Below are 17,838 nucleotides of genomic sequence, written 5' to 3'. Positions count from 1 at the left end.
TAAACCACAGCATCAGGAAACTTTGTAGCTGAAGCTTTTTAAACCAGGAAGCGGTTGGGTGCTCTTTGCACGGACAGCTTTGTACTTGTGGAATTCTAATAGAAAGCAATCTTTGGTCTCTGTTCCACAGCAGAAGGGCCCATAATGGGTAAGTAATCTTGCACTTTGTATAACTAAGGGTTTGCTAAAGACTTCAGGCATTTTCTGGGATTGATATAGTGGGTAAGTGTGTATATTTTGGGCAGTGTGTTTTGTTCTTAACTGGGTTCCCCATTACACTTCCCAATTTGTCCCCTTTTCTGGTGGATTTTACATGCCACCCAATTAGTTTGTAATGGACCCTGAGTACAACATGTGTTTTGGCTTGGTGATATAGAGACTTGTTAGTTTTCCATTGCTGCTTTTTAACACTTCACTTTAGAGGATTTAATTCACAGACTAGACACCTTTCCTCTGTGTGAGTGTTCTTCAGCACTTAACCAGACAGAGGCTTCTGTGTAGAAGAGTCTATATAGGTTGCAGCATAGACCCTGAAACAGGGGGAAAGGGGGTTCTAGTCATGGCCCTGATACTCCTTGGCTTTACCTTTTATTTTGTAGTGCCTTCTCTGACTAGCTAGAATCACTTCTCTTCCTTCCCTTTGGAGAGAGTCTTGCAGCGCAGCAGCCTTGTTACCAGCAACACCTACATGTGTCTCAGAAAACATGTGTGTGTTCCTGAACTGCACTGATTGATTTGAATAGCGCAGGGGTTCCCAATCACGACCCCCCCCCCTACTATTGTATGCAAATAGTCTTCATGCATATTCATTGTGGAAATCCTGAACACCTGACTAGGTTGCCGCCCATGAGAAGGAAGTTTTGGGACCCCTGCCATATCATATTGAAGTCCCATGAGCAAATTGTCCTGGTCTACAGTAATGTAACAGCTGTTTTGCCCTGCAGCAGCTCTTTTAAGTGCTTGTTAACAGTGTGCCCATTTGTAATGCTTCCCAGGAAATAACTTTGTCCCTGCTTCCTGCCCTTTTCTTGCAGAGTCTCCTGTCACAGTTACAAATATAATCAGCCAGAAATGTGCATCAGAATGAACCACTAAAATGGTCTTTATAAATAGAACATCTAGTAAGGGGGTGGTGCCAGAGTGATCTCGTAGGTTATAGTTCACCACTGTCACCTCTGTACCTCATCTGCTTCCTGTGTATTTGGCTGTGCTGTGGCTTCAGCTGCTGACTTTTTCCTTGCTGGATGGCACAGCTTGCTGTTTCTCAGGCAAATGCTTCTCCCATACTGATCCCCTCTTCCTGAGAACTGTGTCTGAGATCATAAAAAAAAATATTTCTTATTGCAAAACAGCACTGTACCCCAGCACCACAATTTAAAACACAAGAGAAAACATAGGATCCAGAGGTGATGCCTCGTCCCACCACCTGTCCCCTTTCCCCAAGTCTTTTTGGTGTCATAGAACAGACAAACCATTTGAAGAAAGGAAGGTCTGGTTAGTGTGAGATGAGGAATCAGAGGCTGTAATCTTGACTGTCTCTAATTTCCTGTGCCAGTCAAGTCATCAAGAGATAAGAATGAAGAGGGCTACAAGCAGATCACTTTGAGAGTCTATTTAGAAAAAAATCAACATGAGCTTTTGTGCAAAGCCTCAGTGTTCTCAGCATAAACTGGTTTCTCTCGGGGAGCAATTTCTCCAAATGGATTAGTTTTGCACATACTGTGGCAGGAATGAACCTCACTCCTAAGCCAGGGTATGTGGAGTATGATCTCTGTCTCTGCAGAACATGCCCTTGTATATCATGAAGTTACCACATGGTTATTTGCCATGGCTCACGTTTCATGGTTTGGATGTGATGTATTAGAACCGGCAACCAATTCCTGCACTAGCCTACAGGCTGGCACTGCAGACAAGCATTTAATAATATGAACTATTCACTGCCCAATCTTCATGGAAGCATCAAAGGGTGGATGAAGATCACAAAAAGATGGGAGACATATTCTAGTCTAAGCAAAGTGTGGAGAGATCAGGATATCCCTTGAATTATCCGTCACAGCACAGTCTTCAGAGTTTGTCAGTACCACCACCACCACCACCAGTGCTCTCCGTTTACCTTTTGTAGTAAAAGTTGGCTTTATTATTTTTAGATAGCTGGGGAGACTGCCTGTTCTCACTTGTTTCTCTTTCAGTCGAGGTCCTGGTCCTCACTGACTTTCAAGGGCAGCTGGAGGATGAGCTGCATATCAAGGCAGGGGACATTGTGAAAAATGTCAAGAAATCAGCAGAGGATGGCTGGCTGGAAGGAGAACTCAATGGGAAGAGAGGAGTTTTTCCTAATCAATTTGTTAAGGTAAAACATCTGGCTGTCTGGTTCCAAGGCTGACAACTTCTGGGTGTCAGTATTTTTTTTTTTATTTGTTACATTTGTATCCCACATTTTCCCACTTATTTGCAGGCTCAATGTGGCTTGCATAGTACCGTAACGGCGTTTGCCAGTTCCGGTATGAACAAACACAAGGTGATGTTATGGTAGAATAAGGTTCAGGTATGATGAGTACTTTGGGGGAGTTTAGGGGGGAAGAGGAAGAGTCTAGATATTATTGCAAGAGGTGTTTCTTTGCATTGATGTTCTGTCTGTACCCTTCTTTCTGTCTTTCCTTTTTAAATTCTTGGTCACCTTGTATATGTACATATATAGCACAGAAGGGACAGGAAAAGATCTCCACGGAAATCCAAGAGGAACAAAAGAAGTGGAGGCCGACTCAATGACTTCCAGCAAAAGAGTGTTTATTGGGTCCTTACTCTGGTGCTTGATTCAATAAAGGTTGTTTTGATTTATACTGCCTACTTGGAAGTCATTGAGTTGAGTCTCCACTTCTTTTGTAACCCTGTGTATGTATGTAACAAAACAATAGAAACATTATTACACACACACCTAAAGGCTAGAAAGTAGCGAACACAGTGCTATTTGTATTACAGTTCCATAGAGGTGTGGAACTTATTGGCTTTTCCCACTGGGGACAGAGGATAGGCAAGTTATTCTGTTTAAGGGTACTTATCTGTGTGCACGGTATGTTACCATAATCATGAGTTTCTGTAAGTGATACTGCCACTTATTTCCTGAGAGGAAACGCCATAATTCTCTTCTGTGGAAGCAAAGATCACATCTTAAGCCCTGCATGAGTTTACAGCTTCAAAGATGATATATTTTGCTATGTGTGAAAGGAACAAGAAAGGCCACAGCCAGTAATACTGAAAGGTCCTATGTTTGCATCATCCACATTGCTCTGCTACTCAGTTCTGCCTTGAATACCACCAGTACCACAACAGCCCTGCATATCAGTCCTGTCCAGGAGTACACTGAACTGTTCCATGATCTCCAAAGAGCCTTTGACAATATTTCAAAGCTTAGATCTGTGCAGCAGTGAAGAGCCATGAGCAGACTCCTTGTAAGCTCTACCAAAATGAATACTCGACTCACTCAGGAGACAGCTGTGTTTCCTGGGGCCAATACAATGAGGACAGCCCTGCAGAGGGGAAGGGTACAGTAGGAATTGCCAGAAATTCCTGTCTAATTTAGAGACCAGATAAGCGCCAGGTCACAGAACATAAGTATAGCTATACTAGGTCAGACCCCAATGGTTCATCTAGCCCAGTATCCTGCTTTCAACAGTGGCCAATCCAGGTCACAAGTATCTGGCAGAAACCCAATTAGTAGCAACATCCCATGCTACCAACCCCGGGGCAAGGAATGTCTTATCCAGGGTCAAACGTTGCTGCAGTGGGAATTGAACCCAGTTCCACTGGTTCTCTCTCCAGTGCATTAATTTAGAACAAACCTCTTACTCTGTTCATAACTATATCTTTTGCAATATAATGTAAGCCACATTGAGCCTGCAAATAGGTGGGAAAATGTGGGGTACAAATGTAGCAAATAAATAAATAACCATTAGGCTGCTCCTCCAGTTCTAAAGCAGTGGCGTACCGCGGTGGGGGCGGTCCGCCCCGGGTGCACGCCGCTGGGGGGGGTGCCATGTGGCTGTCTGCTCCGCTCGTTCCGTGCTCCCTCTGCCCCAGAACAGGTTACTTCCTGTTCCGGGGCAGAGGGAGCATGGATAGAGCAAAGCAGACAGGCACGCGGCACCCCCCCTAGCAGGTGAAAATGAACCCGGGGGTGGGGGTGTCCTTTCGCCGGGGGTGAGGTGGTCTTTCGCCTGGGGTTGGGGGGAGTCACGCTGCACCCGGGGGGGGGGGGTCCTTTCGCCAGGGTGGGGGGCGCTGCACCCAGGGGGGGGGGGGGCACATCGGCGATCCGCCCCGGGTGTCAGCCACCCTAGGAACGCCACTGTTCTAAAGGACCAGTGAGTACCATGCAGAGAGAGGGCATTGCTAGCTTCAGTTGGTGAAAATCTTTTGGTCAGAGTTAAGAGTTATAAGAATTTGAGCAAGGGCAAATATAGGGATAAATAGTAACTTCCCTGCCACTCCCATAATCCCAGTGTGCCACGCTGTATAAAATGTTTCTTTTCATAATGACCATGAGCAGATAATGACATGTTTAAGTAGTTGCCATTGTCCTACAAATTCATCTTTAATGTTAAAAATGGAGATGCCTGCCCATAAAGCTTCAAGTCTCTTCTGGCAGTAAGAGTGAGAGTTTGTGCTTTACTGTCAGAAACAGGATGCAGCACAGGGTGTGCGGCACACCCCCTTGCCCTGCAGGTCCTGCTTGTGATCCACTGGGCAGTCTGTTTGTTTTGTTTTGTTTTTTTTACAAGGAAGCTATGGAGCAGTGTGTTAAAGTGAACACTGCATACCGTGAAAATAAAATTAATAGCTTTAAGATGGGTGGATACCTCAACTGGTAATGCTGATGCCAGAAACCATGTACACATTAGGAGCTAAATCCAGTGCATGATTAGACAGACAGGTGTAAAGTCCTGTAGAGCTACAGCTGATGTGTTGTCATTAGTGTGCTCTGGATGACATAAAGCAATTATCCTACTGGATGACTAAAGCTTGGAGGCTGTGCCATGTAAATAAGATGCTTCCTCCCATTATTGTCCTCTGTGGTTTGTTAGTGCAATTTAGGAGAGGAGGGAGGGCTGGAAGACAGAGGAAAGTTTTAAACTTAAGTGAAACCTGCATAATAAGAACAATTGTAAAGACAATTTAGCTAGAAATGAAAGCTCCCTGTACCCCCCCCCCCCCTTTTTTTTTATGGATAGAACAAATATAGCAAAGGAATGGCAGAAATGGCTTCCACCACCAAATGGGACCTGATATACTGCCTTTCTGAGGTTTTTGCAACTACCTTCAAAGTGGTTTACATAGTATATACAGGTCCTTATTTGTACCTGGGGCAATGGAGGGTTAAGTGACTTGCCCAGAGTCACAAGGAGCTGCAGTGGGAATCGAACTCAGTTCCCCAGGATCAAAGTCCACTGCACTAACCACTAGGCTACTCCTCCACTTATTCCACCAATAAGAGCCAACCTCATCAGTGATGTCACAATGGCTTAAAGTCCATTGCACTAACCACTAGGCTACTCCTCCACTCATTCCACCAATAAGAGCCAACCTCATCAGTGATGTCACAATGGCTTGATTGCCCAATACTTGGCTCACTTCTGATATTGTGATGTCATAAGGGAAAGTTGGAGGGGAAAGGGGAACTGGGACTTGACATACCACCTTTCTGAGTTTTTTGCAACTACATTCAAAGCGGTTTACATAGTATATACAGGTCCTTATTTGTACCTGGGGCAATGGAGGATTAAGTGACTTGACCAGAGTCACAAGGAGCTGCAGTGGGAATTGAGCCCAGTTCTCCAGGATCAAAGTCCACCGCACTAACCTCTAGGCTACTCCTCCACTCCATTTGTGTATTGGGCCACAGATGAAACCACAGGGCGGACTCAGAAGACCCTTGTTTGGAGTCTTGGAGACAGCCTATGAAACCAAGTTCTCTTATATATTGTCGTTATTGAGAAGAACGCCACAGATTGAAGTCTGGTTTTACCTCTGACTGACCTCTGATGCAGGTGAAAGCCGAAACATGGGCTGTGTCGGGTTTTGAATAATTCCTTTCGACTTCCGAGTCCTCCGTGCGGTTTCATCTGTGGCCTGATGCACTTCCTTTTGTTAACATTTTGTGTGGATTTTGTTTTCCCCTCTGATTTGCCTCTTACTTTTCCACCATCCTGTGCCACTCTATCAGCATGCCTTGTCTCTGCCGTGCAAAGGCCACCTCTCAAAGGGCAGATAATGCAGTTCCTTTGCCTAGGAAGTTTTTCAGCAAGACTCAGGTAGTGAAGAGGATATGGGTGCATGAGCCAATTCCTTTAGTAAGGTGTAATCTGTCATCAGCTGGATCCATTTTTATTGATCAGGCTAATAAAGCTGTGGTTTTAATGCCACTGAATACCCCCTAAGGGGGTGGGGCAAACTAGTTTAAAATAGACCTGCTTAACATTGGTATGTGTGTGTGTTTGTGGGGGGGGGGGGGGGGGGATATAGGAAGGAGGGAAAGGAGATATAACAGGTGCTCTATTTATTGGTCCTCAAATAATGGAGCTAGATGGACATCCTAACGCAAGATGTGAAGGGACTGGATATTACTTTGCAGATAGCTGCACACTGCTACTTCTCACCAGAGATATGATGTTTTAGCAGACGAGTGTTTTTAAAGCCTCTGTTGAGAGATATGGAGGACTATTACTGTTGAGAGTTTGTTTTTGCGGTAATTAAAGAGTTCTTTCAGAGCACTAAAACTCAGTGGGGTTGATATTGAAAGGGGTTTATACAGGCAGGGCAGACTCAGTTTAAACACCACTCAGTGGGCTATACTCTTATATTCAATGGCACGTAACTGCACAGTACTGCTGAATACCCCCTCTGATCGCTGCTGCGCTGTGGTTACTCATGCACTTTTTCTTCCAAGGCTGGTTTATGGGAATCGTCTTTATGCAGGAATTTCAAGTTATAACTTGAAATTAGATTACAAACATTGCAGAATTCAGCCTTAAGGCTTTTAGGTAATTCAAATAAATTTGACCATATAACTCCTCTGTTTTTAAAGTATCGTTGGCTTCCAGTAAGGTATAGGATTTAGTTTTAAGATTTTCAGCATGGCACAAAGAGCTTTTTTTTTTTTTCTTTCACAATCCCTTATACCCCTAGAAGAGTTCAGAGATCACTGCAAGATCATAGAATGGGTGTTCCTCCTTTATCAAAGCACATTGGGAATGACATGTGATAATTAGTCTGAGGTTGCTAGCAAGGTATATTAATAGTAATATATTAATGCTTTATTTTTTATTGGTATGTATGTGGAGGAGTAGACTAGTGGTTAGTGCAGTGGACTTTGATCCTGGGGAACTGGCTTCAATTCCCACTGCAGCTCCTTGCGACTCTGGTCAAGTCACTTAACCCTCCATTGCCCCTGGTACAAAATAAGTACCTGAATATATGTAAACCGCTTTGAATGTAGTTGCAAAAACCTCAGAAAGGCGGTATATCAAGTTCCATTTCCCTTTCCCCCTTTCCCTTATGACATCACAATATCAGAAGTGAGCCAAGTATCGGGCAATCAAGCCATTGTGACATCACTGATGAGGTTGGCTCTTATTGGTGGAATGAGTGGAGGAGTAGCCTAGTGGTTAGTGCAATGGACTTTAAGCCATTGTGACATCACTGATGAGGTTGGCTCTTATTGGTGGAATGAGTGGAGGAGTAGCCTAGTGGTTAGTGCAGTGGACTTTGATCCTGCGGAACTGAGTTTGATTCCCACTGTAGCTCCTTGTGACTCTGGGCAAGTCACTTAACCCTCCATTGCCCCTGGTACAAAATAAGTACCTGAATATATGTAAACCGCTTTGAATGTAGTTGCAAAAACCTCAGAAAGGCGGTAGATCAAGTCCCATTTCCCTTTCCCTATTTGAGATTCTAGATGGAATGTTGCTACTATTACATAGTAACATAGCAACATAGTAGATGATGGCAGAAAAAGACCTGCATGGTCCACCCAGTCTGCCCAACAAGATAAACTCACATGTGCCATTTTTTGTGTATACCTTACCTTAATTTGTACCTGTCTTTTTCAGGGCACAGACCGTATAAGTCTTCCCAGCACTATCCCCGCCTCCCACCACCGACTCTGGCATAGACTGTATAAGTCTGCCCAGCACTATCCCCGCCTCCCACCACCGACTCTGGCATAGACCGTATAAGTCTGCCCAGCACTATTCCCACCTCCCAACCACCAGCCCTGCCTCCCACCACTGGCTAAGCTTCTGGGGATCCCTTCCTTCTGAGGAGATTCTGTTGCTACTATTTGAGATTCTAGATGGAATGTTGCTACTATTGGAGATTCTGTTGCTATTATTTGAGATTCTCCATGGAATGTTGCTATTCCACTAGCAACATTCCATGTAGAAGCCTGCCCTTGCAGATCAGCACCGTGGCCACGCAGGCTTCTGTTTCTGTGAGTCTGACGTCCTGCACGTACGTGCAGGACGTCAGACTCACAGAAACAGAAGCCTGTGCGGCCACATTGCTGATCTGCAAGGGCAGGCTTCTACATGGACTGTTGCTAGTGGAGGAGTAGCCTCGTGGTTAGTGCAGCGGACTCTGATTCTGGGGAACTGGGTTCAATTCCCACTGCAGCTCCGGGCAAGTCACTTAACCCTCCATTGCCCCTGGTACAAAATAAGTACCTGAATATATGTAAACCACTTTGAATGTAGTTGCAAAAACCTCAGAAAGGTGGTACATCAAGTTCCATTTCCCTTTCCCTTTTCCTTCCCTTCTTGTGTGTATGTTTTAGGTCTTTCCTATATTTTTTATGGAGTTCTTATCATGATGAAAATTTCAGTATAGTGTACACCACTTAAAAACTGTTTATGGTAATGGCAATATATAAAGTATTAAATAAACATAAATAGAAACACTGTGCAGTTAGTGTCAGGGAGGAGCCGTCAAGTTAAGCGAGCAGATAGGAGTAATTAGCTCTGTGGATGCCTGCACATACCTTTAAAGCAGCCATTAAAAGACCTGACTTGAATTCCCCGCCAAATGTTTGATTTCTTTTCCTGATAATCAATATGTCTTCTTTGAACCATATCAGCTGGTAAGGTTTCCGTTAGATAGGGAAGTTAAGTAGCCAACTGAGGGCGGTATTTTTGTTTATAAAGAGCACCTTAGGGTAAAGCCAGGATGAATGATGATGTCTGTATAATTTTTTTCTGCTGATTTAAATGTTTTTTCCCGATGACATCAGCACTGTTCTCCTTTCCGTGATATAGACTAATTGTTTTCTAAGTGCCTTAGGGTGTCTTTTAGTAAGGCGTATTCAGACCTCTAAGACTTGTAGCTTCTAAGTCTTATATCCTGACGTATAACCTTGGCACACCCATCACTTGAAGTCTGTACTATTTTTATGAAGTCTCTTTTATTTGAATAAATCACAGATAATTTACTCACAGACAGATGTTCAGAAATGCTGCTCCAGGGCACAGAGACTCCTTAATCTGAGAGCTGTTGGAGGTGGAGTTCTGAGGAGAGGTAGCTTTATTGCAGGGGAGAAAGATAGTTGAACAGGTAGAAATGGTTGAAAGCTGGGTGACTGGAATGTGCGATATCTCATCAGGGAGGAGATATTTTCAAGGTAAAAACCCAAGTTCGTTGCAGGGAGTTCCAGCAGGACAAAGCTTTCTCGGTCAAGATGGTAAATGCCTCATGGCTGAAGGGACAAAGGGGTGTTGAGGCTTCACACAGGCTCAGGGAGGAGCAGATAGAGACCAATGGGGACAGAGCCTGCCACCGGGTGGCAAGGGAGGTGCTAGAGGACAGCCCTCGATTGGAGGGAAAGGTCATGCCTGGCTGACCTCACAAGACAGAGATAGTGAGAATGACCAGGAAATGATAGCAGGAAGACAAAAGAGCCAAGCTTGGCAGAGAGAGAGAGGAGGTCTTGGCAGCCTCACAACCAGTGGTAACAGTTCTCATACAGCCAAGCAAGTGTGGTTGCATTGCTTGTGAACTACATTACACACAATGCCTTGCTCAAATATCTTTGCAGCAATGATAGTCCTTAGAAATGAGAATAACAGTAAAAGCATTACATACATTTTAGGATCACGTTATAAACTAGTGCGAGGCTGTCAGAGGACAGAACAAGGCGCGCTCACGTTTTTAGCATGCGCTAAAATTGTGGGCGTGTTAAACATTATAGACACCCATAGGAATGCATTGGCATCTCTAACATTTAGCGAGCCCGCACCAGAAAAGTGAGCGCGCTTTAGTAAAAGACCATCTTAGTTTGTAGTTAATTTGAAAAAAAAAAAAAACCCCAAAACCCCTTGGCTTTTACAGCAGGCCTATCCAGCTTATTTTCGAAGGAGATCGCCAGCCATCTTCCGACACAAATTGGGAGATGGCCGGCGATCTCCTGAAACCGGCCAAATCGGTATAATCTAAAGCCGATTTTGGCCGGCGCCAACTGCTTTCTGTTGCGGAGTCGGACAAACCAAGGGGGCATGTTAGGAGTTACGGATCAAGAAAGGGATCTGGGTGTCGTCGTCGATGATACGCTGAAACCTTCTGCTCAGTGTGCTGCTGCGGCTAGGAAAGCGAATAGAATGTTGGGTGTTATTAAGAAGGGTATGGAGTCCAGGTGTGCGGATGTTATAATGCCGTTGTATCGCTCCATGGTGCGACCGCACCTGGAGTATTGTGTTCAGTACTGGTCTCCGTATCTCAAAAAAGATATAGTAGAATTGGAAAAGGTACAGCGAAGGGCGACGAAAATGATAGTGGGGATGGGACGACTTTCCTATGAAGAGAGGCTGAGAAGGCTAGGGCTTTTCAGCTTGGAGAAGAGACGGCTGAGGGGAGATATGATAGAAGTGTATAAAATAATGAGTGGAATGGATCGGGTGGATGTGAAGCGACTGTTCACGCTATCCAAAAATACTAGGACTAGAGGGCATGAGTTGAAGCTACAGTGTGGTAAATTTAAAACGAATCGGAGAAAATTTTTCTTCACCCAACGTGTAATTAGACTCTGGAATTCATTGCCGGAGAACGTGGTACGGGCGGTTAGCTTGACGGAGTTTAAAAAGGGGTTAGATAGATTCCTAAAGGACAAGTCCATAGACCGCTATTAAATGGACTGGAAAAATTCCTCATTTTTAGGTATAACTTGTCTGGAATGTTTTTACGTTTGGGGAGCGTGCCAGGTGCCCTTGACCTGGATTGGCCACTGTCGGTGACAGGATGCTGGGCTAGATGGACCTTTGGTCTTTCCCAGTATGGCACTACTTATGTACTTATGTACATGTTGGTAGGGTAGCGAAGGCGGGACAGGGGTGTGATTTGAGATGGCCGGCTTCGCCCGATAATGGAAAAAAGAAAGCCGGCCTTGACGAGCATTTCGCTGGCTTCACTTGGTCCCTTTTTTTTCAGGACCAAGCGTCAAAAAGGTGCCCCAACTAACCAAATGACCACCGGAGGGAATTGGGGAGGACCTCCCCTTAATCCCCCAGTGGTCACCAACCCCCTCCCACCCAAAAAAAATTTTTTTTTAATATTTTTTTGCCAGCCTCAAATGTCATACCCAGCTCCTTGACAGCAGTATGCAGGTCCCTGGAGCAGTATTTAGTAGATGCAGTGCACTTCAGGCAGGTGGACCCAGTCCCATTCCCCCCCCCCCCCCCCCCACTTGTTACACTTGTGGTGGTAAATGTTAAGCCCTCCAAAACCCACTATACCCACATGTAGGTGCCCCCCTTCACCCCTAAGGGCTATGGTAATGGTGTACAATTGTGGGGAGTGGGGTTTGGGGGACTCAGCACCCAAGGTAAGGGAGGTATGCATCTGGGAGCAATTTTTGAAGTCCAATACAGTGCCCCCTAGGGTGCCCAGTTGGTGTCCTGGCATGTGAGGGGGACCAGTGCACTACAAATGCTGGCCCCTCCCATGACCAAATGCCTTGGATTTGGCCGGGTTTGAGATGGCCGGCCTCGGTTTCCATTATCGGCAAAACCCAATGCCGGCCATCTCAAACCCGGCCGTCTCTGACATTTGGCCGTTCCCAACCGTATTATCGAAACGAAAGATGGCCGGCCATCTTTTTCGATAATACAGTTTTGGTCAAATAGATGGCTGGCCATCTATTTGGCCAGCGCCGTTCGATTATGCCTCTCCACGATACCTAAGAGATTCTGATTTGTCCATAATTATTATTTGTTACATTTGTATCCCACATTTTCCCACCTTTTGCAGGCTCAATGTGGCTTACATATAACCGTTAACGGCGTTAGCCGATTACAGTCTGAACAAATGCATGGTATGAATGAATACAAAGTGATATTGTAGTAGATTGTTTGCTTCTCTGTGTGTTTTCTTTCCTATCCCTAAGAATTGTAGCTCTTTCTTTTTTCCCTGTGGTCTGTACACTGCTTCGTTCTGCATTTCAGCAAAGGTGGAATAGTAAATCTTAAATAAACATAAATATAACTTCTGGGTCACGGCTGACCCAAATATTCAATTCCAGTGCCCGGATATGGCTCCGGCATTGAATTTCTGTGTTACGTTCAGCCTGGGGGGGGGGGTTATTTTCATGGTGTGGGAATTAGCACTGTGTAAATTTTGATTTAATTCAAATACTTGGCATCCACTATTGTACCATGCAACATTTTCTGTAGTATGATTAGCTCTTACTGTAATATTTAATCTAATTTTTTAGAAAAGTATTTGAGTCAGACACAGACATAGGGAAGCCACTGCTTATCCCTAAGACCTGTAGTTTTGAATCTTGCTACTCTTTGGAATTCTGGATTGGCCCTGTTGGAAGCAGGATACTGGGCTGGATGGACCATTGGTCTGACCCAGTATGGTTATTCTTATGTTCTTATAGACACTGTGAGTATCGTGCTATGTCATAATGTATATTGTTTTTTGAATTTTGTTACTGCTGTATTTTATTTATTTTTGTTACATTTGTACCCCACACTTTCCCACTCATGCTCAATGCGGCTTTCATGGGGCAACGGAGGGTTAAGAGACTTGCCCAGAGTCACAAGGAGCTGCCTGTGCCTGAAGTGGGAATCGAACTCAGTTGCTCAGTTCCCCAGAACCAAAGTCCACCATCCTAACCACTAGGCCACTCCTCCTCCACTGTTGCTACTATTTGAGATTCTACATGGAATGTTGCTATTCCACTAGCAACATTCCATGTAGAAGTCGGCCCTTGCAGATCACCAATGTGACCGCGCAGGCTTCTGCTTCTGTGAGTCTGACGTCCTGCATGTACGTGCAGGACGTCAGACTCACAGAAACAGAAGCCTGCGCAGCCTTCTACATGGAATGTTGCTAGTGGAATAGCAACATTCCATGTAGAATCTCCAATAGCAGCAACATTCCATGTAGAATCTCCAATAGTATCTATTTTATTTTTGTTACATTTGTACCCTGTGCTTTCCCACTCATGGCAGGCTCAATGCGGCTTACATGGGGCAATGGAGGGTTAAGTGACTTGCCCAGAGTCACAAGGAGCTGCCTGTGCCTGAAGTGGGAATCGAACTCAGTTCCCCAGGACCAAAGTCCACCACCCTAACCACTAGGCCACTCCTAGTCTATTGTCTATGTCCAGCTTGATCTTGGGTGAATTTTTTCAGATAGCTAGTAAAGAAATAAATTACATATGTAGGAGAGAGCACACAATGGGAATGCTGTATATTACTCTCATGTTTCCACAACTGTGATGGTAATTTTCTTACAGATATCATCTAATTGGACACAAATATTCATCATGTTCAAAAAACAGGAAAAAAGGAACAGACACCCCCCCCCCCCCATTTAATTACCAAAACCTGATATCCCGCTTTCTGCAATGAAACGCCAAAGTTATTACAGTATAAAATACATCAGTACATAAACTCAAAATGAACCAGCTTCAGATTCTGTTCTTTTATTGCAGGTTCTTCGGGGGGGGGGGGGGGGGGGATCTCCATTATTGCTTCTTAACATATCTGTGTCACTGGGATTTCCTGCATACTGTTACATGCATGATATTCCGCTCCTTGTGGCTTCTGATGATGCTTTGGGGGTCAATGGACTGTAGCATTAAAGCGGTATAGCAAGTCTCAAAATAACAGCATAACAATAGCAAAATGACCAAATAGAAGTATAATACAGTCAGTGAAGTGGGGTGGCAAATTGAATCCTAGTAATAGGATTAACACGATACAATATGACATGGAAACACATTTAACGCTACTGTAGGACAATCGTATAACAGAAATATGGCAAATATCAGCTGAATATGAATGATATTTATTTATTTATTTTATTTATTTATTGCATTTGTATCCCACATTTTCCCACCTCTTTGCGGGCTCAGTGTGGCTTACAATAAGATATGAATAATGGAAATACATTTGTTACAACTTGGTTATAGGTTACATTGTACAAGTTTTGTGAAACCATCGAAGTATCATTAAGAATATAACAATGGGACATCAACATTGAAACGTTGGAAAGAGACAATGGGAAGCTTAAAGGGCAATGTTAAGACTCAGAGATATATGGTGTACCCATTCCTGTGAGTAAATGTATGAGTGATGTGGAATTACGGGGGATGAGGGTTAGGAGTGGATGTATGGAGCATTGATGTTCAGTGAGTGTGGACTCTATGTGTCATGATAGGCAGCATGAAAGAGCATTCATATGGCTCCCTATCCGTTTTCGCATCCTGTTCAAACTTCTTCTACTAACCTATAAATGTACTCACTCTGCTGCTCCCCAGTATCTCTCCACACTCGTCCTTCCGTACACCCCTTCCCGTGCACTCCGCTCCATGGATAAATCCTTCTTATCTGTTCCCTTCTCCACTACTGCCAACTCCGGGCTTCGCGCCTTCTGTCTCGCTGCACCCTACGCCTGGAATAAACTTCCTGAGCCCCTACGTCTTGCCCCATCCTTGGCCACCTTTAAATCTAGACTGAAAGCCCATCTCTTTAACATTGCTTTTGACTCGTAACCACTTGTAACCACTCGCCTCCACCTACCCTCCTCTCTTCCTTCCAGTTCACATTAATTGATTTGATTTGCTTACTTTATTTATTTTTTTTGTCTATTAGATTGTAAGCTCTTTGAGCAGGGACTTTCTTTCTTCTATGTTTGTGCAGCGCTGCGTACGCCTTGTAGCGCTATAGAAATGCTAAATAGTAGTAGTAGTAGTAGTCATATAACAGACATCATACTCACAATGTCAGCACAATACAATGAAATCCCCCCCCCCCCCCCACATCCCCATTCACTGAGTAAAGTATGGGCAGGTCACATCACCTCTTGCCCCATTCGAAAGTTTCTGTGTATATGAGAGGTACAGTGAAAGTCTGCACTGTTGTTTCTAACTGGAGGAAAGTTTTCATATGTGTGCAGCTGAATTTTCCATCATTCGTGCCTTTCTGCATTTAAGATTTTCTTGCTGGGAGGATAGGCCAACCTCCTGAGGTTTTGTTGCAGACCGAAAGGGAAATCCTAGTAATACCCGAAGTGTGTTAATGCCATGACGACTTTCTGTATCCTTCCTCTTTTCTTTATCCCCCACTTTCCACGGTAATTTGGTGCTGTTTAGCTGAACTCTTGACACACATCTAAAACCCCTCTGTGTCTTGTCCTCTGTACAGGAAATCCCTGCTTCTTTAATGGGTGACAAAGGTCAGAAATACCCACGATCCATCAGAAAACCAAAGGGTAAGTGAAATAATCCAGTGATGTTCTGCTGCTCAGTAACCACATGCAAGGTTGCCAGGAATGGATCTGCTTTGCACAGTTTGTGCACAAGGATGGGAAATTCTTACAGATGTCAGAATTATACTTTTAGGTGTATGCTCGTGTAATTAAACTCTGGAATTCATTGCCAGAGAATGTGGTAAAGGCGGTTAGCTTAGTGGAATCCAAAAAAGATCTGGACGGCTTCCTAAAGGAAAAGTCCATGTAGACCGTTATTAAATGAACTTGGGGGAAATCCACTATTTCTGGGATAAGCAGTATAAAATGTTTTGTACATTTTTGGGATCTTGCCAGGTATTTGTGACCTGGATTGGCCACTGTTGGAAACAGGGTGCTGGGCTTGATTGACCTTTGGTCTTTCACGGTATGGTAATACTTATGTACTTATGTACTCTACTGTAATCTGGAAGAGCCTATGAGCATCTGTTATCCAGCACTGAGAGGACATAAATGCAATATTTTCATTATTTAAGATCTCACTGTTGTCAAAATAAACCAACAGAATGTTTATGTAATGATCCAAATATGCAGTATGTTTATTCCTTTCTTGATATTTATTTCAAAAGGATTTGCATACTGCCAATGACAAATGGTTCTAGGTAGTTCCAATAAAACTTAAGGAATAGTAACAAAAAAAACATAGAACTATTAACACTGACCATATAGCCACATCATACTTTACTGCAAGGTACAGACAGTACATAAAGACAAATGATCAAAACATATTAAAATCTGACTCGTGATATATTTTGATTTAACTCCTTTTTTTCAGTGGTAGCTCATGGCACATTACGTTCAAGTACACTAGGTATATTTTCTGTTCCCTGAGAGTTTGCCGTGTAAACTTATTCCAGAGGCAATGGAGGATTATGTGACATGGCCCAAGATCAGAAGGGTTAGCTTCCATGCTTCTTGGATGAGTCTTCCAACACAATCACTCTAACATAGGAAGATTCTTAATAGTGTGGTTTTATTGATGAACAAAAAGACCCAACATGGGTGTTAGTGTGATTGTGTTGGAAGACTCGTCCATCAACCTTACTGTTTGCCTGTTGCTACGGACTTCATAAGATTACCTTCATCCCTCCACTTAGTTGTTTTTTTTTCCTTTTGTGATTCCCTAGTTCTTGGTCTGCTACTCTAACCATTACAGTAACTCTTCCAAAACCCTAAACTGGTTATCCCTAAGAACATAAGCACCGCCATACTGGGAAAAGACCAATGGTCCATCAAGCCCAGTATCCTGTCTCCGACAGCGGCCAATCCAGGCTTCAAGAACCTGGCAACCCCCCCGCCCCCCCTCCCAAAAAAAAAATAATATTCAATGGACTTTTCCCTCAGGAATCTGTCCAAACCCCCTTTAAATTCCGTAAGGCCAGCTGCTGTCACTACATTTTCCAGCAACGAGTTCCAGAGTCCAAATACACGCTGAGTAAAGAAAAACCTTCTCCTGTTTGTTTTAAATCTACCATATTCGAGCTTCATCTTGTGTCCCCTGGTTCTATTATTGTTTGAAAGTGTAAACAAACGCTTCACATCTGTCCGCTCTACTCCGCACATTATCTTATAGACTTCTACAAGTCCCTAAAGTCTTGTTACTCAACGTTGATCTGAATTACCCTCTCTCTTCAAGTGCCTGAATGAAGTAACAGCTATTGACTGTTTTTCTTGAAGTCCAACAAATTTGTGTGTATAAGCAGATGTGAACCAGAAGAGTATATCATACTCTTGAACCTACTACTGAAAGTGCTGCCTTTTGAGTTCCTACAGCACACGCATGACACAGTGAAGAGACATCCAGATGATTTAAATCCTGAGATCTTAATGCTCAGTTTGGATGATGCCATGTCAACGCCGTTGTAAAGGGCATAGGAATATCAGCATAACAATCTTAAATCTAATACACAACTCCAGCCATAGCCAATGTAAGGAGGACAAGGCTCACAGGTTCTTTTCCCAGACACTAATTTGGTGGCCTTGGTCCTGTATTATTTGCAATAGCTAAACTGAGGATTTGGGAAGAGCTCAGTAAATTGA

At 43.8% G+C, this 17,838-nt stretch overlaps 1 protein-coding gene across 1 annotated transcript in view; it reads left to right on the top strand.

Moving 5' to 3' along the window:
• SH3D21 (SH3 domain containing 21) overlaps window positions 1–17,838 on the top strand; it is an 81,384-nt gene continuing 63,546 nt past the window's right edge. Inside the window, 3 exon segments of the mRNA XM_030218095.1 lie at window positions 1–148; window positions 2,190–2,350; window positions 15,696–15,762. Of these exon segments, the coding sequence (XP_030073955.1) occupies window positions 145–148; window positions 2,190–2,350; window positions 15,696–15,762 (232 nt within the window). The 5' untranslated portion in view covers window positions 1–144.

The sequence above is a fragment of the Microcaecilia unicolor genome, chromosome 11 (assembly GCF_901765095.1).
Source record: "Microcaecilia unicolor chromosome 11, aMicUni1.1, whole genome shotgun sequence".
NCBI classification, from domain to species: Eukaryota; Metazoa; Chordata; class Amphibia; order Gymnophiona; family Siphonopidae; genus Microcaecilia; species Microcaecilia unicolor.
Note: the sequence above shows the minus strand (reverse complement) of the source record. Positions and strands in the feature narration are given on the sequence as shown.